Source organism: Antechinus flavipes, chromosome 2 (genome assembly GCF_016432865.1).
Source record: "Antechinus flavipes isolate AdamAnt ecotype Samford, QLD, Australia chromosome 2, AdamAnt_v2, whole genome shotgun sequence".
In the NCBI taxonomy this organism is placed as follows: Eukaryota; Metazoa; Chordata; class Mammalia; order Dasyuromorphia; family Dasyuridae; genus Antechinus; species Antechinus flavipes.
This window is the reverse complement of record NC_067399.1, coordinates 636,434,542-636,455,106: the sequence shown is the minus strand read 5'-3', so window position 1 is coordinate 636,455,106 and position 20,565 is coordinate 636,434,542. Positions and strand designations below refer to the sequence as shown.

The following is a 20,565-nucleotide window of genomic DNA, read 5'->3' as shown; positions in this document are numbered from 1 at the left end:
TTAAGCGGGAGGGAGGGAGCCCTGCCCTCTCCAGGAAGTAGCCACTGGGAGGGAGACCTGACGCGCCAAAGGAGACAGACAAGACAGAAAAATAATGACGTTTATTGAGGACCCGTGTGGCCTTGTTCTCTGCTCCCCCGAGCTGCCTCCTGGCCTCATCCCCCATTCAATGTGAATGACATAGGGAGGCCAGGCAGCAGTGACCCCTTTGACTGAAGGGTTCACAAGCAAGAGAACCTGTTGACCTTGGACAAAAAGAGACTGGCCCCTGGGCATGTGGGAGGGCCCTAATCCGGAGTCCTGCCTTGCACTCTGTCCTTCCCCACCTGGGCCAAGGGTGGGTGAGCGGCTGCCCTTGTGACCCTGGTCTGAGGCACCTGCCAGGGGCTCCTCTGGGCAGGCGGAGGGCTCAGCCCGGGCCCGAGCGCTGCAGCTCTTCCTGAAGCCAAGAGGGCAACGGCTGCCCGAGGCGGCTCAGCAGTTTGGACAGTTCCAGATTGTGGTCCCGGAAAAAGTCAACCAGGAGGAGACGGGACTGACATAGGGGAGAGAGAGGTGACGGTCAGCCGGGAGAAGAGGGCTGGAGGTGACCCCAGGGCCTCCCCAGCCCAGGCGCTCACCTCGGGGTCCATGTCCGGGTACCTCCGTCCTTTGCTCTTGCCCAGGCATCGGGTCTTGCCACCCTCTAGCCCCTGGCACCAGAATCCCTTCCCCTCATCAAACCTGCTCGGCAGGAGAAGGCAGTCAGGGGACTTACTTGGAAGGGAGGAAGGATTCCCCAACAAAGGTGCTGACATCCTCCCTCCAGGCCCCAGAGCCCCAGACTGGGTTGTGCCCGATGGGCCTCTCTGCCCGAGCTTCTGCAGATACATCCTGCTGCTTCTAGGCAGAGAGCTCAGCATGGCACCCCTGTTCTCCCCACCCATCCCACCTGAGGGTTCTTGTGTAGTTGAGAACGGGGGTGACACCGAGGAACTTTTGGATGTTTTCCATGGAGGCCGCTGGGTTGGCGCGTAGCTCCTGCCCGTCCACTATCAGCACCTGAGGATAGGGGGACAGGGATGGGACGGACCCTCTGGGGGAGGCCCCGAGTCCCCGGGCTGCGGGCGAGGCCACCGTGAGGCGGCCGGAGGAGGGAAGGGGCTCTACCTGCCCAGAAGGGTAGTAGGTGAGCCAGCGCTGCAGGTGGGTGGAGTAGTAGCCAGGGACCAGGCAGCGGTTCTGCAGGGCCCGGAGTGCCGCGGGAGCCTGCCGGGGGGCCGAGATCACTTGGTAGAAGGTGTGGTTCAAGGCTGCGGGGTCGCCGTGTGCTCGCTGATGCTTCAAAAAGCAGAGGGTGGATGGGGAGGGATGGAGTGACATGTTTGTCCCAGAAACCGTCTCCCCATCAAGACCCCTTCCCCATTCTCACTCCTTGAGCTCCCCTTCAGACCCCTGGCCCCCTGACCCTGACTGACCTGGTACCAGGAGTAGGCCCGGTCAGCGGGGTTGGTAAGTACTGTGATGATCTTGGCACGGGGCAAAAGGGCCGCTCCCCGACGTGGTACAACCTCGGAGTCAAAATAGGTGGCGCTTTTCTCAAACAGGAAGTCAGTGCTGGCATTGGAGGGGACCGGGAAAAAATCCATGTACCTGGGGATGGACTTGGGGTCAAAGAGGAGAAGAGCAGAGGGAGGGAAGCCAGCCGAGGAGGCAAAGTGACAGGAAGCGCTCCCTAAGCACTCGGGAGGCCCACATGTGGCCCAGGGCCACTTACCAGTCGATGCCCTTGTAGTAGTTGGGGCCGCTGAAGAACTGGATCTCCTCAAAGGTGCTGGAGCTGGGGAAGCTGCTGGTCACGGCCGGGTGCAGGCTCAGGAAGAAGTGGATGGCCGTGGTCCCTGGAAGCGGGGGGTGGGGAGAGGCCAGCTCAGTGCTCTGGGCCGGGAAGCTCCCTGGGCGGAAGCAGGACCTGGGGCGGCCAGGGGCGAAGGGAGGGGGGACCCCCAGGGTCCTTACCCGTTTTCTGGGGCCCCACGATAAGGAACTTGGGGAGCCGATCACAGGTCTTCTCTTTGGACCAGATGTCTTTGTGTCTCTTGTCGTCACAGGGGTTCTAAGAGGAAGGGGAGGTGGTGATGGGACCCGGCTTCTCTCCCTTTCTTCCCCTTCCGGCCTACCCCAGCTCCCCCAGAGCGGGCTGACCTGCCAGAGCGGGCTGCGTTCCTGAGGGAAGAGGTCAAAGTACTTTTGTGCCAGGGGGGCCGGGGGCAGAGTCTGCAGGCGCAGCCGGGTCCAGCACTGCAGGAAGCGCACCAGGCTCTCGAATGTGTACAGGCCCAGCCGGTCGTTGCCGTAGTTAGACAGATGGGTCATGAAGATGCTGATCTGCACAGGGAGCCCCCGCGTCACACAAGGGGAGCCTCGGCCCCGACCCGACCGGCAGAGTAGGAGGTCGCGCCCCCCGCCTACCCGCCCCCCCCTCCCCCCCGGCTCGGCTCCCAGTCTGTACCGGGTTGAGCAGAACGGTCAGGAAGAGCTCGCCCCCCCGGATGCTGCGGTCCAGCTCTCGGGAGCCCCCCGGGTACTCGTTGTAGAAGATGGTGTGAGTGAAGAGGCCGCAGGTCTGTCGAGGCAGGACCTGGAGAAGGGCGGGGAGAAGGAGATCACGCATGGGCCCGGCTTCCGGGGACGAGGAGCTTGGGGGCCTAGGGGTCAGGCCGGAGGATGCATCGGGGATGCGCGGGCTTGGGTTCGAGTTCAGGTCGGAGGGTCCCTCACCATGATGCCGTTGTGAATAAAGCCTCGCCGGTAGCGTGCAGGGCGGAGGTGGGGATACTCTTCAGTGCTGGTCACCTGGATCCCCCACACGGATTTCCAGGCCTCATAGAGCTGTGTGTGGATGGGGTACACGCCCGAGTGGTGGGGAGCCACTGCATACCCCAGATCCGTGGGGATCCCATGCTCCTGGGGATGGCACAGACTCTCATCTGGGACGGGGGAGGTTGCGGGGGGGCGTAGAGGGGCAGAAGGGATAGGGATTCCATCCCAGGAGGGAAAATTGAGGGGAGAGAGAACTGGAGGGAGTTGTGGGTGTGGGGATGACAGGGAAGTGAGGGGAGGCAGCTCAGGGCGGGGGCAGGGGCCGGCACCCCGGGGGTCTCACCAGAGCAAACTGCTTGTTGAGCCGCATCTGGTCGGCCAGCACGGAGCGGTTGTGGAACAGGTGCGGCTGCATGTGGCTCCACATGTGGGGGAACCACCAGAACTCCTTGCGATGCCTCAGCAGCATGTCGTCCCCCGCGTCCTCCTCCTCCGTCCCTGTGGCCACACGCTGACTTCTACAACTGACCGCGAGCGCCGCCCACTCCCCACCCTCACTCTGGCCGTCCGCCAGCTCGGCGGCAGCGGTGACCGTCACTGACGGGCCCCGGGCTGAGCGCGTCCACGTCACTTAGCTCTGGGTCGTGAGCGCTGACCACCACCGGCCACAGCCCGTCCCCCACGGGGCCCGTTGCCAGAACGTTTGCCGGTCGGCACGTGGCGTGTGCCCCGACCCAGCGCGGAGCGGCTTCTGTGGATCCCCGCAGCTGCCCACGTGGCCCCCGGGCACCAACGCTAGTCACCAGCCCCCCCCAAACGGGCACCCGCACACCAGGCCCCAGGCAGCGCGTGCCCCAGAGGCTGAGGGAACGTTCCGGAACTCACCCGTGTGGTAGAACTTTCCTGAGAAGCCCAGATTGAAGGTGAAGTTGGGGACTAAGGCCCTGAGTTTACTCTGCGTGGTCAGCAGGGCCTAGCGGAAGCGAGCAGAGAGAAGGCTCAGCAGGGGCTGGGGGAAGAAGAACCCGGCCCGGGGAGAGCAGGCCGGGAGGGGAGAGCGGGCTGGGAGGGGAGAGCGGGCCGGGAGGGGAGAGCGGGCCGGGAGGGGAGAGCGGGCCCGGGAGGGGAGAGCGGCCCGGGAGGGGAGAGCGGGCCCGGGAGGGGAGAGCGGCCCGGGAGGGGAGAGCGGGCCGGGAGGGGAGAGCGGGCCGGGAGGGGAGAGCGGGCCGGGAGCCCCGGGGCCGGGAGCCCTGGGGCCGGGAGCCCTGGGGCCGGGGAGAGTGGGCCAGGAGGGGAGAGCGGGCCGGGAGGGGAGAGCGGGCCGGAGGGGAGAGCGGCCGGGAGCCCTGGGGCCGGGGAGAGTGGGCCGGGAGGGGAGAGCGGGCCGGGAGGGGAGAGCGGGCCGGGAGCCCTGGGGCCGGGGAGAGTGGGCCAGGAGGGGAGAGCGGGCCGGGAGGGGAGAGCGGGCCGGGAGGGGAGAGCGGGCCGGGAGGGGAGAGCGGGCCGGGAGGGGAGAGCGGGCCGGGAGGGGAGAGCGGGCCGGGGAGAGCGGGCCGGGAGGGGAGAGCGGGCCGGGAGCCCCGGGGCCGGGAGGGGAGAGTGGGCTGGGAGGGGAGAGCGGGCCGGGAGGCCCGGGGCCGGCCGGGGAACTGACCTCGACGTCAGCCACCTTCATGCGGGTGCCCTCCTTGCCCACGAAGATGTCGTCGATGTCCACCAGGATGTAGCGATCCAGCGCCAGGCAGAGGCGCTTCCCGGTGAGGTAGGCGACGGCGTCCACAAAGACCAGCTTGTGGAGCCAGAAGGCGAGGCTGTGGCCGAAGAGCACGCGCTGGATGCCGTCGTGCAGCCCCAGGTCCTGCACCACCGTGGGCAGGCGCGCCCTGCGGGGCAGCGGGCCCAGGGCCGAGGCCTCGGCCAGGCGCGGGCTGGCCAGGAGCACCGGCTCGTACGTGCTGTGATTGGACTGGAAGACGGTCCAGTCCTCCCCGGGCAGCGGCCCGGGCTCCAGGCGGCTGGGCCGGGTCAGGTGCAGGAGGGGGGCGGCGGGGTTCACCTGATAGTCGCGCAGCCCCAGGTTGGAGTGCAGGAAGAGGGGGAAGCCCTTGAGCTGGGCACTGAGCAGGCTGTGCTCGTGGGCGCGGAAGAAGCCGATGATGCCCACCCCGTACTCCACGCAGTAGCGGTCCAAGAGCTCCCGGCTCCAGGCGTCCAGGTTGACGTACTTGAGCAGGTTCTCGTAGACCACGAGGGCGTACCGGCCCCTGGCGCGCTCGGTCAGCGAGGGCATGTCCCCGCGGCCGGGGGCCAGCTCCGTGCTGTAGCGGAAACGGCTGGATTCCAAGATGGCCACGATCTCCTGGCCCAGCTGCGAGTAGACGCTCTCCACGAACACCAGCACCACGGGCTCGGTGCGGGCCGTCTCCGAGGGCCGGGGGGGCCAGGGCGGGGCCGGGGGCCGGGCCGGGCCGGGCCCCGCGTCCCCGCTGCTGCCGCAGTCGCCCAGGGGCAGGGGCAGGGGCTCCTTGGCCTTGGGGCTGGTGGACACGTAGTAGGCCAGGAAGGCCATGGAGGCCAGGCTGAAGGCGATGAGCAGCAGCACCAGGCGGTGCAGCTCCAGCTGCCGGGCTGGACGGACCACTCTCCACAGCTGGAGCATGGCGCGGGGGGAGCCGCTAAGGTTCCTGGGGAGGAGGCCCGGGGGGAGAGAGCAAGAGGGAGCCAAGGCAAGCTCCCCGCAGGAGGGCAGAGGTAGAGACGAGCTCCCGTGGGCTGGGCCGGCCGCGCTCCATTGGCCTCACGTCACCATGGCCCCTGGCCCATGGCTCTGGGCTGCGCGCTCGCCACGGCTTCCTGCAGGCACGGGCTTCTCAGACGGGCATCGGGGGTGGCTCCGTCCTAGGGCCTGCAGGGCAGAGGGGGGAGGGCTGGGCAGGATGCCCCCGGCTCCCTAAGGCCCCCACAGCTCCCTGCAAACACGGGCTGGGCTTCCCACATGGGCATCGGCCCGTCCCAGGGCCTGCAGGGCAGAAGCGGGGAGGACGGGGAGGTCCCTAAGCTCCACTGGCTCTGAGCCTCGGGCAGGGAAGGGCTCCCTGGCGCGCCCCAGAGTGGGACTGAGCGGGGCCAGGCCGGGAGTGGCTGGTCAGCAGGACTGGGGGGTGCCCAGGAAGTGCCCCCCCATCAGATAACGGCTACCCCCCTTACGCTATCTCTAATGGGGCGGGTCAGCCCCTGGCCCCGAGCCAGACCACAGCCCAGCGGTCATGGCTGTTGGGGGGAAGGGAAGGGCTTCCCATGTCCCCCTGTCCCCTCTCACCTGCACCTCTCAGTGTCTGCAGGGAAGAGCAGCACGCTTCACACCACAGGGACCTAGGAGAACCCAGAGGCCTGAGTGCGAGGTCCGGGCACCCCGAGCACCGGGGCAGGGGGAAGGCCAGAGTCCGGCTCCCAGGCCCGGGGTGTCCCCAAGAGCCCAGTGGGCGGGGGGAGGGATAAGAGGGGTAAAGGGGGAGGAAAGGGACCTGCTGGGGGGAGGGCATCTGCAGCGCGGGTGGCAATAGGGGGAGGGTCAGCGGCCAGACTCTGGCCAGGAAAGACTTAAGGAGAAGGTTGGGGGGGCCCAGTGGGGGGCGACGGGGAGGACACTGGGTGGGACACGGTGGGGGAAACAGCGGTGAGGACACGGGGGCAGAACGGGAACTTTTGGGGTCAGTGAATGGGGAACTGTGGAAACTACGATGAGGGGGAGTAGGTGGGGGTCACAGTGCGGGGGACAGAAGGTGAGGGGAGCGCAGGACGGGGGGACACACTATTAGTGGGGAGGGGGGACCCCGGGAAGCAGCCCACGGAGGGGCGCGATCCTGCGGAGGGCGGGCCAAGGACGCCACACCGCTGGGGCGCTGCTCACCCGGCGGCCGGGGCGCTGTCTCCGCGGTGGCCGGACTCCGCCGTGCGCCCACCTCTCCCGGATCCGGGCCCCGCCGCGGCGGCTCCGCCATCTCCCCGAGATCGCTCCTCCGCAGGCGGGCCGAACCACGGCTCTCTAGGGGAGCAAAGGGGGCGAACCTTGTTGCGCGCGGCTCCGGGCCGGGACCCGAGGGCTCCGCGCAGACTCGTCCGCCCCTTCGGAAGTGTCCGAGGGGCAGATGTGCGCTCTCTCCGCCTCGAGTACTTGAACGCGCGACTCCCGCCTGAGCCTGAGGAGCTACTCTCCCCCAACCCTCTGGGAGAGTGGAACAGTCCGGGCGTCGCGTTTGACGTCAAGGACCGCGGAGGGGAAGCGGCGCGGGGAGTGGAGGCCGGCGGGCCCAATCCCGGCGAGGAGGGGGTGGACCAGTCCACTGTGCGGGGGTGGGGAACGGGAGTTGGGGCGGGGCGGACCATCCCATGGCGCCCGGCGGGGAGGGGGGATGTCTCGGGAAGCTGAATAGCGGTCCAGCCCAGGCAGGGAAAGCCGAACATTTGGCACAGTCGGGACCTTGAGAGGGGAGTGGGGAGAGGGAGAAGGGGGAAGTTCAGGCGTCCAGCAGCCGCCGCCCCTCCAGAAGATGCTTGTAAAGGCCTAGAGCTTTCGCAGTCAAGAATCCCACATCTTCGAGGTCGGGGAGCTCCGTCGACGGGCTTGTCCCCACCCCACCCAGTTCTCACCCAGGCCTTCCCCCACGTGCCTCCGCGGACACGGACATCTCCGAGCAAGGCTGGAGAGAGGATGGTACACGTGTGTGCGCGCGTGCGCAGAAGGGCTTGGGCGCTGACACCCCCCCTCCCCGGCGGGTGGAATCCAGCACCCCTCCCCGTTTCTAGGTCTTAGCTATGAGCCCCCAACATCAACAAAGCCGTGGACCGTTTAAATGTTATTTTATTAAATATCTTCAGTTCAAGGTTTCGTTGTAACAAAGCTATGAAGGGTCTACCAACATTCAGAACAAACACTAGCTAGTTTTTAAATTATTTCTATGTCATCATGCAAAAATTCTGCATCAAATGCCTTCCATTTCCTGTTTAAAAGGTGATTTTTTTTAATAATCTAAATTCTATAGATGCTGACGTTAGCCCCGGGAGAGAGTAAGAATGCTAAGGAGAGGTGGGGCTCGAGCAGCCGATATCAAGCTATGGGTTTCAAAGACCATTTGTCTCAAAAGACTGCAAAACCAAACCATGTTGTGAAGTTGTCTGCGTGCTGGCGATGCAGAGTACGGGGCAGGAGAGGGGCCTGGGCCCAGGGGGTGGGCATGCACACGGGGCTCCACCGAGACGACCCACCGAAGATCGCACACCGGCCCCTCCTCGCTCTAGCTTCATGCTCTGAAGGCACTCTGGGGACCTGGGGCCTGCCCACCCTCTCTGCAAAGGTGCAGGGGACCCTGGCCTATGGCCAAGCTGCCCTCAAGCACCTTTCCTTCTTCCTGCCTCCCTCCCTTGTGGCAACAGAACCCCCTGGGAACAGGAAGGAAAACTGATTGAAGGGGAGCCGTGGCCCTGGGCACCTCCTTTTTTGGGGTGCATGCAGGGTAGAGGAAGGTGAAGGCCCATGCAGACTCTCCAGCAGCAATTCTGAGCCTCTGTTGGTCAGCAGAGAGGCCTCTTGAAATAGGGACACCTACCAAGATTCAGACAAGCCAACGCCGGGGAGAAAATGAGAGGGACGGTCCCACCTCTCCCATTCCTACTAGGGCACTCACTCCACAGTGGCCCCAGGCCCAGGTGAGATTTGGAATTGGGGCCATCAACTGGGGGGTGTGGGGGGGGAGCAAGACAAAGACGACTGAAATCAGCACGGAAACAAAGTGCCCAGGCTACAGCGGGAGTGGCAGGCCCCGCCACCCGGGGCCTGGCTCCGTCCAGGCCGAGTCACACGAGAACAAACAAGCAAAGCAGCAGCCCCTGCCCCTCCCCGGGGGCCCAGGCCTCGCTCCCCGGACCCACGCTCGGTCGTGTATCCAGGAGAAACGGATGGATGAGGGGAGTACGTGTCAGACTAACATCGGGTTTCTGCCTGCTTCCTAGTGGGCGAGTTTCTGCAGCACCAAGTCTCCCATCTACGCTAAGTGGAACAGTACAGTACAATCCCAGCCACGAGCCTCCTCCGTCTCGGAGCCACGCCTCAGCGCTGCCTTGCCGCGGTAGCTGCCTGGGACCGTGCCATCTCCATCCTCCCCCCCAGCAGGGAAGGGAAAAGGCGCTCCAAGCATCAGCCTTCTCACGACCTGTTGCTGCTCTGGCCCTCCTTCCGGGCTCCCCTGCAGACTCTGGACAAGTCCATTCCCAGGACCCAAGGCTGGGCAAGCCACCTCGGAGGCTGCAGAGATCCGGGGGACCCCGCACAGTTGCTTTTGTGGCCTCCAGCAGGGTCAGTGTCAAGAGTTCCTGCCTGGCCCCCCCAGAGTCCATGAGGGCTGCAAAACCGGGCGCACTCACTGCCAGGTAGACGAGCCTGCTGCTCAAACTCCCATCCTCTCACCAGCCCAGGCGGGGCTGCAGATGGTTTAAAACATGATCAGCGGTATGGATTCCTTTTTTTTTTTTTTTAAACAATCTTTTTTTTCTTTTTCTTTTTTTTTTTTTTAAATGTAAAAAACACCTCGGTACAGCAGAGACAGACACGACGGGCGGGCGGGCTGCATGCAGGGGCGTGCATTGGTTGCTGCCGCTTTGTAATTTTAATTGTTTTTAAACCTCAAACGAACATGACTGCTGCTGTCACTCAGGCCCTCCAGAGCCGCTGGCTTCGAAGGTTTGACCTCTGGCTGGGAATCTCCTAACACCGCTGCTGCAGCCGTGGGAGTAAAGGACAAGGTAAATGAGAGGAACCTCTGACCCCTTTGTACTTGTAAACAACCCTACCAATCCCAGGGAGGGCAAGGAAAAGGGGCTGGGGCAGGAAACACAAGACCTTGTCCCCCGCTGTTCACTTATGACAACGTGAGCTTCTTGGGGGCAAGCGCCTGCCAGAGTGTCTCGCCCGTTGGGGGCATTTACTAAATCCTTCATTAGTTGAATTGACTCAGTCTGTGGCCAGAGTCAGGTCCGAGACAGGGTGTCCTGGCTCCCACTCCCAGGGCCCACCCTGCCCCCGGCACCCGCGGCTCACCTTGGGAGCTCACTGCAGCGGGGCAGCGGGGGCCCCCGAGCAGTGGTAGTGCACGTTGAGCCACTTGCCATCCCGGCGGTGCCAGACCCTGGTCTCCTCAGACTGGCTGGTGCGAGGCCGGCCCTGGCCGTCGATGTACTGGGTAAGGCGGATGTAGGCGATGCAGGCCGCGTCCTCGCCAATGACGTGCACGTGGGGGTTCAGGATGGTGGTGTGGATGGGCTTGCTGTTCTTAGACAGGACTGCAAGGGGGAACAGGTGTTAGGCTCACGCCGAGAACCAGCTAGCATCCCCTTGGTGCAGGCACCCCAACATTTCCCCAAGATGTGGGGTTCGCTCTAATCTCCATCACCAGCTGTTGCCGCAGCTTGGTCTGTGATAACGGTGATCGTATCACCATCCCCCTTTATCTGAACACAGCAAAATCACCAGCTTGAAATGTTTTTTAAAAAAGCCCACTTGTGACAGGAAGTAAGACAGTTAAAAAGCCTGACCATCAACATGCTTCTTTCAGGAAGTTCCCAGGGCTCAGAGGATCCTTTGGGAAAAAGACAAACGAAGCTGGGTGGACAGAGCTCGCTGTGGAGAGGGCGTGAGTAAAATGCTGCTTTTAGCCAGTCAGGCTCATGTTTTATTGAGGGCAAATATCATTTTAGTAAAAAAAAAAAAAAAACAAAAACCCAGAGTGTTGAGAATACACAAGATCTCTTAAGAGCTCAAGACTTCAAGCCTTAGTCAAAAGCATTTGAGACAATCCAGGGCTTTACCTTTGCACAGCTGGAATACTGGGGACGGGGATGGAAACTGATATGGAGATGGATGAGTGATGGCATCAGAGCAGGACTGGGCTGAGAAGGTGGGAGGGAGAGAGAAAGTGTTGGTATCAGGAAGGGGGGGAGGAAGTGGGCGTCGAGCCCTGGAACGCCAAGGAGTTCTCCAATACCTTCTCCAAAGATCTTGAGTGAGGGGAGGGTCACCCAAAGGACGGGAGAGAGGTGCAAGAAGTGGCGTTGGGGACATCGCCAGATAAATTTAGGATTAAAAGAAGAGCTGGGACTCAGGCCTGATTGAGGGGAAGATCAGGAATCTTCCTGCAGAAGAGGGCCAGTCACATAATAAGAATGAGAAATAAATGGGAGGACAGCCTGCACCTTCCAACTGGCCTTCACATAAAGTGATCTAGAGATCAATCTGGGCCCCAGTAGCCCCCCAAAGGGGGAAAAGGTCCATATTGTTTTACAATATATTTGGTTTGTCATCCTGTGCATTTTACTTTAAAGAATATTATTCTTAGAAATGGGGGTCCATAAACCTCACCAGACTGACCACCAGAGGGGTCCGTGGCACAAAGGATATAAAGAACCACCACTTCAGAGCCACAGTCTTCTTAGGCTGATTTGGGGTCCCTGAGGCTTTTTGGGAAGGTCTGTGAGGTCAAAACTAATTTCATAGTTTTTAATCTCTAATATGGCAATTATTAATAGATATAACCTCCATAAAGAAAAGCATTTTGTGAGGCTGGGAAGCAAGAGCCCTGAGACCAAAAAGTTTGAGAAGAGCTCCTCTAGGGGAATGTCTCTGGAGATGGATAGGTTGTGGGGCATTTGTGTGGGGTCAAATGTCACATCAAAGAAGCAGGCCTAAAAGTGTGTGGGAAGATAACTGGCGAGAACCGATCACAGATCCACTGGAGAAGTATTTGAGAGCTTGAAATCCAACTTCTTCACTGCTTTTTACCTCAACATTTGGAATTTTTACCCAGCCAAATTTCTCCACGTCACAAACACAGCTGTAGCTTAACCCCTTTAGCCGTGTACACTGCCCCACCCTGATTTTAAGCTGCTAACAGCCTCTGTGACCCATTTACTTAGTTGGCGAGATCAAGCAGGGTGCACCGCTTAGCTATGCCCGGGCCCTGGCACGGGAAGACAGAGGTCTTTGGGAAAGGATGGCGAGACAGAAGCAGGAGGCTGGGGGAAGCAGTGGGCACACAAGGGAAGAGAAGGCCAGTGCAGGATACGGGAAGGAGGAAGTGATGGGAGGCAGGTGGGAGGATCTCAGCAGCACGAACCCACTCACGATTCTCAAAGTAAAATTTATGGAAGTCCATCCCCTCCACCAGGTTGCCGAGTGCCTCAGGCTCGAAGGAGGTAAGACCCGGATCGCAGATCTTCCTGCAGGGAGAAGCCAGTCAAGGCAAGGTTTTCCAGGGCCTCTCTCAGCCCTCTCCTCTGCAGCCACAAGCCAGCCACGTGTTCATAGTGACTTAAACACTGAGAAGGCCCTGGTTATCTGGCTTTTATATCAATCCTTGGCTTCCCCTCCCAGGCATCAGGAAGCTCAAAGACCTCCAGATTTGTTCCCCTGGGCAAAGGGAATGGCTGAGACTCAGCGCCCTGGCCCTCTGAGACCCCAGTTACTTCCTAGGACCCACACACTAGGTCGGAGGGGCAGCTCCTTCTGGGAAGAGAGCTGCACTCAGAGCATGTACTTACGTGTAGGCATCAAAATCCCCATTGTTGATGGCTTCAATCAGCTGCTCCGTGATCTTAATGATCTCTTGTTTTCGAACTGTAGGAAAAAAGCCCTGAAATTCACCTGCATGGGTGGGGAAGAACCCAAGAAAGCCCCCTCCCCCCTTCCTTCACAGCGCCTCTGGCTCCAGAGTTACCTTCTATCCCCTCCCCCTTTAGGGCTCCCCAAAGAGCAGACCTCTGCCATCGCTCCTTAGCCTAACCATGGGAGGAGAAAAGGACCCTTCCCAGCCCCGCCCCCAGGGAGCCCCCATCCCACCCCGACAGCTGACTGGGTGTGGGGCTCTGGCTTTTGCCCTGCTCCTACAGCCAGAGCCAAACCACTGAAGCCCCCAGGGACCCGTGGGGAGAAGAGTCCATCGTCCAGCTGGGACAGCGCCACTAATAACCTCCCCCTGCCAGGTAAAGCCGCCCCTCAGTACTCAGTCGCCCCTAGAATAGCGCGCTTAGGCCAGGGGAGCCAAGCCCCCTCGGGAAGGGTTCCAAAAGGAGCAGGCAGGAACGGGAGACACGTGAGGAACATGGAGAAGGACCGGCAGCCCCGGCTCTCTCCGGAGGGACAAGGGAGAGGACCTGCCCGTGTTAGCTGCAGACACAAGCCAGGGCCGCTGGCAGCCCCACACCAGACAAACCCAGAGCCCCGACCTGCTCCCCGGCCCCCGCCCCTCCCAGCTATCCAATCAGGCCTCGTCCCGGGGCTCAAGGCTGAGCTCGGGGGGGCGGGGCTGCGGCCCAGGGAGGTCCCGGAAGGCCGGGAGGGGGCGTCCCACGCTCCCGGGCAGCTCACTTACACCGAGCGCCACTGAGAGCGAAAGGCGCCACCAGAGGGAGGGAGGGCTCGGACTGAGCACGTGCTAGCCCTGATGGCAGCCCTGGCCCGTCCCAGGCCATAAGCCTTTCCTCACAGGAGCCAGCGGCTGCAAGACAAATGCAAGCATTAGAAAGGCGCCCCGCGGCAGCCCGGTGGGGAGGGCGGGGCAGCGCAGCCAAAAACCAAAAACGGAAGCGGAGCCAGGCGGGGGGAGGGGAGGGGGGGCGGGGAAGGGCGCAGCCGGGGGGGGGCGCGCAGCCAGCAGCCACAGGTGGGCAGGCAGCAGCCACGAGCGCCAGCCGCCTTGCAGACACACGTGCACCTCCCCGCCCCCTCAGGGCCTCTCTCCCGTGCCATCCGCGGATCTGGCGGGCCGGCCCGGTGTGAGCCAGAGGAGAAAAGGAGGGGGCCCCTGCACCAAAGTACGACTGGCAGCTGGGGGCGAGCGCCGTCTCCGAGGACACGGAACCCCGCGGCTGGCCTCCAGCATGCTGAGGACGCCCCTGGTTGTCTCCCACCCCCCTGGCCTGCCCCTCTTCTGCCTCCTCCTAAGCTGGGCTTCGGGCCTTCCCTAGGGGCCCTTTCCCTGCTTGCCTCTCTCGGAGCCTCCGTATCTTCCCCCAACCTAGAACCCCCGCCCAGGGCAGAGGCTGTGCTCCAGAACCTGGCTAGGCCGGGCAGCACCACCGGCCCGGCTCCTGTCCTGGCGCGGCCAGAGACGGCGTCAGTGCAAGGGGAGCCGGCGACCGAAGGGGGTGGGGAGCCGGCGACTGGAGGGGGTGGGGGCCGCGCCTCCTTCCAACTTACTGGCTGAGGAGCCGAGAGAAGGCTGGGGCTGCATGCCTGCTGAGGGGGCTGTTCTGTCCCGGGGGCTCCGTCCATCAGACCCCAAGCTGCTGCGATCCCCAGTGCGGAGCTGGGCAGCTAGCCGAGCAGGGGAGGGTGCCAAAACAGACAGAACAAGGCAGGTGAACACGCAAGCCAGACGGGACCCTCAAGCCCATGCTAGTGGGGAGCTGGGCGGGCAAGCCGCTGGGCGCCGGCCCCCACCCCCAAGCCACCGCCTCTGCCCCAGGCTCCCCCCTGCGGCCTGCGCGGAGAAAGGCGGAGGAGCTGGGCTTGCAGAGAGCCCTCGGAACCGGAGCCGCCGAAACCCTAGCGCTGGGACGTACTCGGTCCGTCACTGCACTCGGGCGCCCGTCTCCCCAGAGGAGACAACCGAGACCGGGGGGGGGGGGCAGCTGCTTCCAATCTAGCAGCATACTTGGGACACCACTGGTACTTCCTCCATCCCGCCCACCCCGCAGCCTGAGAGTATCCTTCGTTTCATGCAAAATCCCCCATCTCTACATTGGCTTTCAAGGTTCCGCCCCATTTACTGGGCTCCCGGCTCGCCAGCGTCCCTCAGGCCTGACTGGAGGGCATGGCTGCCCTTTGCTTCATCGTGTTCCCCCCATTCCCACTGGGAGGAGACCGGCAATTCTAGGTTTGGAGTCTGGCGGAGGGTGGCCGAAGACCCATGGTTCCCCCACATCTGTCCATTGTTGGTTTGTTTAACTAGGTCTTTGATTCTTTTTTCTTGCTCTTACAACCATTTTCAGACTCCTTGGCTTTATGTTAGGGAGGGACAAATTCATGTCTGACTGATTTCTTCCAGGACCGATAATCCCATGTTTCTAGAACATCGGTCCCTGTCATCCCCAAGGCACTATTTAACTTCCTAAAACTCATCATTAACAAAAATCCGGCAATTAGACAGGCCTGGGAAGAAGGTAAAAAAGGCTCTTGTTCAACCCAGCTGGCCCTATTTCCTCCCTTTACCCCAAGACCCTGCTGCAAAGGGACTGAAGATGTCCCTTCTTTCCCCAGTAATGTCCCTACTTTCTCCTCTCTCTCTTACCTTTGAGATCTTCATCTTCAGTGGTCGTATTACAGCTTTCTGTGGAGCCCTGCCAGATAAAAAGAGCACATTACTGCCCAGTCAGCCCTCCGACACTGGGAGGGGAGAAGGAAGTGGGAGGCAGCTCCACGGAAAATATGAGAGCGCGATGACTCCCCGAGCCCTCCTGTGAGGTCCATCCTTGCCCACCTGAGGCACAGTGGGGATGATGGCCAAGGAGGAATCAGAGCACAAAGACACTCCTTTCTGAGGCCGGAATACAGCCCCCCAAACCAGACTGTCTGTCTCCATTTCAGCCTAGGCCCCTGCTGGAAGCGAATAAGGGGAATAAACCCTCAATATTTCTTCGAGTACAGGACCCAGGGAAATAATCTAACCTGGATCCCTCTTCCCCACTGGTCCTGTCCTGACCCCAGGCTGAAAGGGAGGCAGGCAGGGCGGGGGGCCACACTCACCTTGATCCCGTCTGTTGCATTGTGTACCACGGTGGTTTGGGGTTCCTGTGAGAGGAGAAGAGGGGAGTTGCCCTCCTGCCTTGAGCAGGGCTGCAGCTCTTTCCAGAGGGGCTCCCTGCAGTTCCCTTAGGGGCACTGTGGTAACTGCCTGGCAGGGAACCAATCCCTTTGATTCAACCTCACCTGAAGGACCCTGGCTAAGTTGGGCTGCCCCAAGGGGAGCCTGGGAAATTCTGGGTTTAATGGCTAGGGATGGATACTGGAGAGCTAAGGGGAGTCGTCTTAAGATGACAAATCTGGACTCAGAGGTCATTAAGGCTCCCTGCCTCATTCTACAGATGAGGAAACAGGCTCAGAGAGGCTGGGGGCTGGCCCAGGTGCCAGCTAATGGGTGCTGAGTCCAGTGTCCTCCTGACACTAATGGGTCCAAAGCTCTGTCCATTGGGCCACACTTCCTCTCCATAGATCTATATGAGAGAAGCAGCGGGGAGGAAAGGTTCTAGCTTCATTTTTCTACTTCACTATTTTTGTCTCCTTGAAAGACACTGGAGCTTCAGAACCCAATGGGAAGCTGGCAGTCAGGAAGCTGGGACTGTGGCCAGGAGAGGGCCATCAAGCTCACCACAGAATACCGAGACCTGAGGTTCACGGAGGCCACTGAGACCCACAAATACAAAGGTCCCTCTGGCCAAGGTTTCTGGTCGGGAAGCCGGCAGGCCCCTGCTTCCGAATCTGGTGTCCCTTCAACTACCTCACTCTGGGAAGAGGGGGGAACTGAAAGGGGGGCAGAAGCGGAGAAGGCTGTCCCATGCCCAGCCCTCAGGTGCTTACGCCTTCTCCTTGTCCCTGTCAGAGCTCCGGAGGGGGAGGAGGAAGGGCCTGCTAGGCCTCCCTCAGGCCAGGAGAGCCCAGTTCCTCCCCACCGAAAGACTTAAAGGAACAGGAGGAAGGTCCCTAGCTGGAAGGGAACTGAGGAGCTAACTAGTCCAAGCCCCTCATTTTTACAGATGGAGAGACTAAGGACCATTGAGATCAAGTGATCTATCTAAAGTCACATAGGGATGAAGACCCGAGTTCAACTGTGACTCAGGCATCTGGCTGTATGAGCTCAGGCAAGTCATTTAGCTTTTCAGCCTCAGTATCCTCATCTGGAAAATGGGTATAATAATCACCCCTCTCTCTCACCAGGTTGGGTCGTTGTGAGGATCAAATGAGAAAACATATCCAAAGTACTCTGCAAACCACCAGGGCCGGCCTTTAGCAGGAGGAGTTCTAAGTGGCGTAGCTGGGACTAAATCCTCCCGATTCCGCTACGGGCTGGCAGGGCCGGGTCTTCCTTTCCGGGAAACCTGGCTGGCTCTTTGGCCATGCTAACTTCCCATCCCACCCACCCCCAGAGATGCCCCTCACTGCCCTGGCCCTCTGCTGAAGGGGGATCTGGCTTCCCCTCCACATCTCCCCTCCCCAAAGCAGCAGCAGCAGCAGCAGCAGCCATGATGGGGTCACAGAGGGAGGAGGAAGCAGGGTCAGAGGCAGTCCGTGAGAGGGGAGGGGAGCCATGGTGAACAAAGCTGCTTGTTCTATGGGGAGATGGAAAAGCTAAGAAAGGGGGGAAGGAAAAGAGGCGCACCCCATGGGGGAGGCAGGAGGGGGGAGGGGAGGCAGAGGCGGATGAGAAGCCGGAGTCAGGAGGTACCATGGCTGTCTGCAATGGCGCAGGCTCTTGGACTGGGCTTACGAGACTGTTTTTGTTGTTGCTCTGTAGTTGAGACAAGAAAACAGATGATTTAGTTCCCCCAGAGTTAACCGAGTAGCCCAGGTTCTTGTCCCAGACCTCCCTTCACCCCCGGCCCTGGCCCCAGCCCCGCTGGAGCCGGGCCCGAGGCAACCTCCACACTACTGTGTGAATGGGAGTGATGGTTGTGGAGATGGGTGAGAGGAGCAGAGGGGAGGCCGCGGGGCCCCCAAGGTCAGGGGGGCCAGAAGCTCCCAGTGCCAGAGGAAGGACAGCCTATAGGCCAGACTTCTGGAGCTCCTCTTTGGCATTTCCTGCTGGTACCAGGTACCAGCTCTTCTCACACATCAAGGAAACTCGGGATTCTTCTCATTGCCCAGAAGGTAAGAGGGCTTTTTATTCTGGGTCACAAAGAGACAAAACCATGACCAGAATCAGAACGCTGTTGGGGGCCCACTTCCCTTTTTCCTCCTGATAACTAGCTACCCTACACTGCCACAGACTGAAGCTTCAATGGAAAAGGAGCTGGATTTTGAGGCTGGTTGTCCCTGTACTAGGAGAGAGTCCTAGAGACCAAAGCACTCCTCTGGGCTGTGATTTCACTAACAGCTGCTGGTTCTTGTTTTGGGGTCCTAGGTTCAAGGCCTTTATCTACTGCCTCAGAGTGACGAGGTGAGGCTGTTCCACTCTGCTTGATAAATACTAGAACAAACAAGACCACTGAAAATGAAAGGAAACTATCAAGAAGAGGCAATCTGCAAGCAGAATTCCAGGGATGAGGCAGGGAAGTGCAGATAGGCTAACAGGAGCTAGGGCAGCTACTGCAGTCACGGCTCTCTCCAAAGTGTCAGCTCCATCTACCACGTGGCAGATGGGAAGCTTAAAAGGAAGCTATGCCATGTTGTATCTCCACGGACCAAAGACAGACACCGCTCTTTCGCAAGACCACGGCCAGTTCTGTGGTGGAAGAGATGGCCCGTTGTCCCTTCCCTATGGTCACCTGCCCAGGAGCCCCATCGGGGCATCTCTCAGTACTGCTCAGAGTGCTTCGGATAGCAGCCTCAGTCGCTGCGAAAGCCCATTCCTCAACAGAGCCAGGTGAGAAGTGAAGTGAAATCTAACACTAAATATTCAGGGGTTGCTGGAAAGAAGCCTATGACCAGACATACTTCCTACCCCTTTGCAGTTCTCTATAATTATGCTGAGAGGAACAGAGTGATTCCCCTTCTCTTCGGTCCTGGGGCCTCTTTTGTGGGGTCCCCTTGTACCAGATCCAAAGCCAACAAGAGGAATGTTGGAGGAATATGTGAATAATCATTGATTTTGTCAACACAGGGAACTTGAGCACCAGGCACTTCCTCTGCCTCCCACAGGTTGACTTGAAATCATAGATTTAGAGATGGAAAGGACCTTTAAGGTTATCTTGTCCAACACCCTCATGGTACAGATAAGGAAGTTTAGTGATCCAAAGCCATATAAGTGGTATGTGGCAAAGACTGATCTGAACCTAAATTTTATCTTTAGGTGGCTTTCAATCCCAAGTTCAGGGCAAGGATCAGCACTGAAGACTTGGGACCACGTGTTACTAGGCGCCACAGAAATAAGATGATGGGCTTGGTCCCATGATTGGAGGAGGATGAGATCTCAGAGGGGGTATCAGGGATCCCTTCCATGATAATCCCTACTCCACAGCTTCCCCTATCTGCAGCCAGCCGAGAATAAAGTTTTTTCAGCCCCGCTGTCAGAACTGAAATCCTAGATTTACTAGAAGCAGCCTGTCCCCTCATTTCTGTATCCCTCACAAAATTCCCCCTATAAAGTGGGCTAGAGGTCAAGCCCACTCTGGTGAGTGATAAGTCATTATTCTCTTAGGCGAGGGAGCAGAATCAATGCTCTCCATCCAAAGCCAGAACTAACAGAGGAAAAGTATCTTCATCCGGACCTCTCATTTTAGTGGCTGGATCTGCATAATTTCATGGTTGCCCTTGTCTCACTGGGTATCATGGGAAGACAAAATATATCCTAAGAAAAGGCTCCTTGTTTGTTCTATCTGAAAAGTATATCCTAGGAAAAGGCTCCTTGTTTGTTTTATCAGAAAAGTACATCCTAGGAAAAGGCTCCTTGTTCTATCTGAAAAGTATATCCTAGGAAAAAGCTCCTAGTTCTATCTGAAAAGTACATCCTAGGAAAAGACTCCTTGTTCTATCAGACTTTATCCCCTTGGGGAGGGACAGAAAGGACCAAGTCCTAGCATTCACAGCAGGCCAAAAAGCCAAGAGAGCCGAGAACCACCAGGTGCCTTGCTCTGTCACTCAGATGAGTGTCTGGAGGCTGCCCCATGGGGAACCCCATTTCAGGAAGGGCTGCCTGTGTCCCTGGCCGGGACCAAAACACACAAACTTCTCTGATGGAGAGAACGCTCGCCCTCGCTGTGCCAGGAGATCTGCACCAACCCTCTGCGGACCAGGCCACCTCCTGCCCGGGCCGCAGCCCGACCCCACGTTTCAGCGCTCGCTCTCCGGCCATCGGGGCTGCAGGGAGGTGATAATGTCCCTGTGCAATGGCCCCGCCTGCCCGCCTGGGACAGACACAGTGGTGATGAGCACAAGCAGGCGTGCATGGCATGAGAATGAGGGGGCATGGCTGGCAGGCGGGCGGGCAGCACAGGGCGGGCAGATGGGTGGGCAGGCCGGGCTCACCATCAGGTGCACGCTGGAACTCGACTTCCTTTTCTGGATACACCACAGCAAAAGGGAAAGAGAAGGGGAGAGAGGACATGAGAGAAGAAGCACAAAAACGCCTCGGATTAGTGCATTAGAGTGGGGGCTCCGTACCGGGGCAGAGAACGGAAGGAAGGACGGGCTGGGAGAAGGATTAAAGCACCGGGATGCCCACAAAGGCACACACCCACACAGATGCCCTGTAGAGAAACAGCCAGGAGCAGGATGCAGACCAGACCCAGGCCTATCCCGAGTGACACTGTGCACTGTAGGCACTTCACAGCTTACCTTTCAAGAAATATTTTCTACCTCTACTTGTCCTGGTCAAGCCCATGTTCCAAGCAGACTGGCCAACGTGCCCTGTTCCTCTGTGACTCCGTCTCTCATCTCTGTCCTTGCCCCACTGTCTCTCTCTCATGGACGGGAGCGCTCTCCTTCCTCCTGCTCCTCGAGTTTATGATTCCTTTCAAAGCTCAGCAAGTGCTCTCTCCCACTTAAGCCTGCCTTCTCTTCCT

At 60.0% G+C, this 20,565-nt stretch overlaps 2 protein-coding genes across 46 annotated transcripts in view; both read right to left on the bottom strand.

Moving 5' to 3' along the window:
• Positions 1 to 86: 86 nt before the first annotated feature.
• On the bottom strand, positions 87 to 6,952 carry NDST2 (N-deacetylase and N-sulfotransferase 2). 2 transcript variants are annotated; one of them, XM_051982087.1, is made up of 15 exons: positions 6,713 to 6,952; positions 6,122 to 6,174; positions 4,457 to 5,707; positions 3,688 to 3,775; positions 3,146 to 3,300; positions 2,761 to 2,871; positions 2,492 to 2,620; positions 2,185 to 2,367; positions 1,999 to 2,095; positions 1,757 to 1,880; positions 1,458 to 1,632; positions 1,150 to 1,320; positions 932 to 1,041; positions 621 to 723; positions 87 to 535 (listed from the first exon to the last, which is right to left on the bottom strand). In XM_051982087.1, exons 3-15 carry the CDS (start codon positions 5,459 to 5,461, stop codon positions 410 to 412), a joined length of 2,577 nt encoding a protein of 858 aa, XP_051838047.1. In that variant the 5' UTR covers positions 5,462 to 5,707; positions 6,122 to 6,174; positions 6,713 to 6,952; the 3' UTR covers positions 87 to 409. The 2 variants fall into 2 exon arrangements, with proteins under 2 accessions (XP_051838047.1, XP_051838045.1); XM_051982085.1 differs by having other exon boundaries at positions 2,761 to 2,946; positions 6,713 to 6,951.
• A 693-nt stretch (positions 6,953 to 7,645) lies between these two features.
• Positions 7,646 to 20,565, bottom strand: part of CAMK2G (calcium/calmodulin dependent protein kinase II gamma) — a 59,018-nt gene continuing 46,098 nt past the window's right edge. For 3 of the 44 annotated variants that reach the window (XM_051982088.1, XM_051982091.1, XM_051982111.1), the window contains 11 exons: positions 20,030 to 20,062; positions 17,226 to 17,354; positions 15,596 to 15,640; positions 15,141 to 15,189; positions 14,048 to 14,164; positions 13,221 to 13,346; positions 12,391 to 12,466; positions 11,975 to 12,069; positions 10,663 to 10,743; positions 9,896 to 10,137; positions 7,646 to 9,574 (listed from right to left, as the gene is read on the bottom strand). In XM_051982088.1, coding sequence (XP_051838048.1) covers positions 9,905 to 10,137; positions 10,663 to 10,743; positions 11,975 to 12,069; positions 12,391 to 12,466; positions 13,221 to 13,346; positions 14,048 to 14,164; positions 15,141 to 15,189; positions 15,596 to 15,640; positions 17,226 to 17,354; positions 20,030 to 20,062 — 984 coding nt within the window. In that variant the 3' untranslated portion in view covers positions 7,646 to 9,574; positions 9,896 to 9,904. Of the gene's footprint in view, positions 9,575 to 9,895; positions 10,138 to 10,662; positions 10,744 to 11,966; positions 12,070 to 12,390; positions 12,467 to 13,220; positions 13,347 to 14,047; positions 14,165 to 15,140; positions 15,190 to 15,595; positions 15,641 to 17,225; positions 17,355 to 20,029; positions 20,063 to 20,565 lie in introns of those variants that run through there. The other 41 variants (XM_051982092.1, XM_051982098.1, XM_051982099.1 and 38 more) reach the window with 28 other exon arrangements.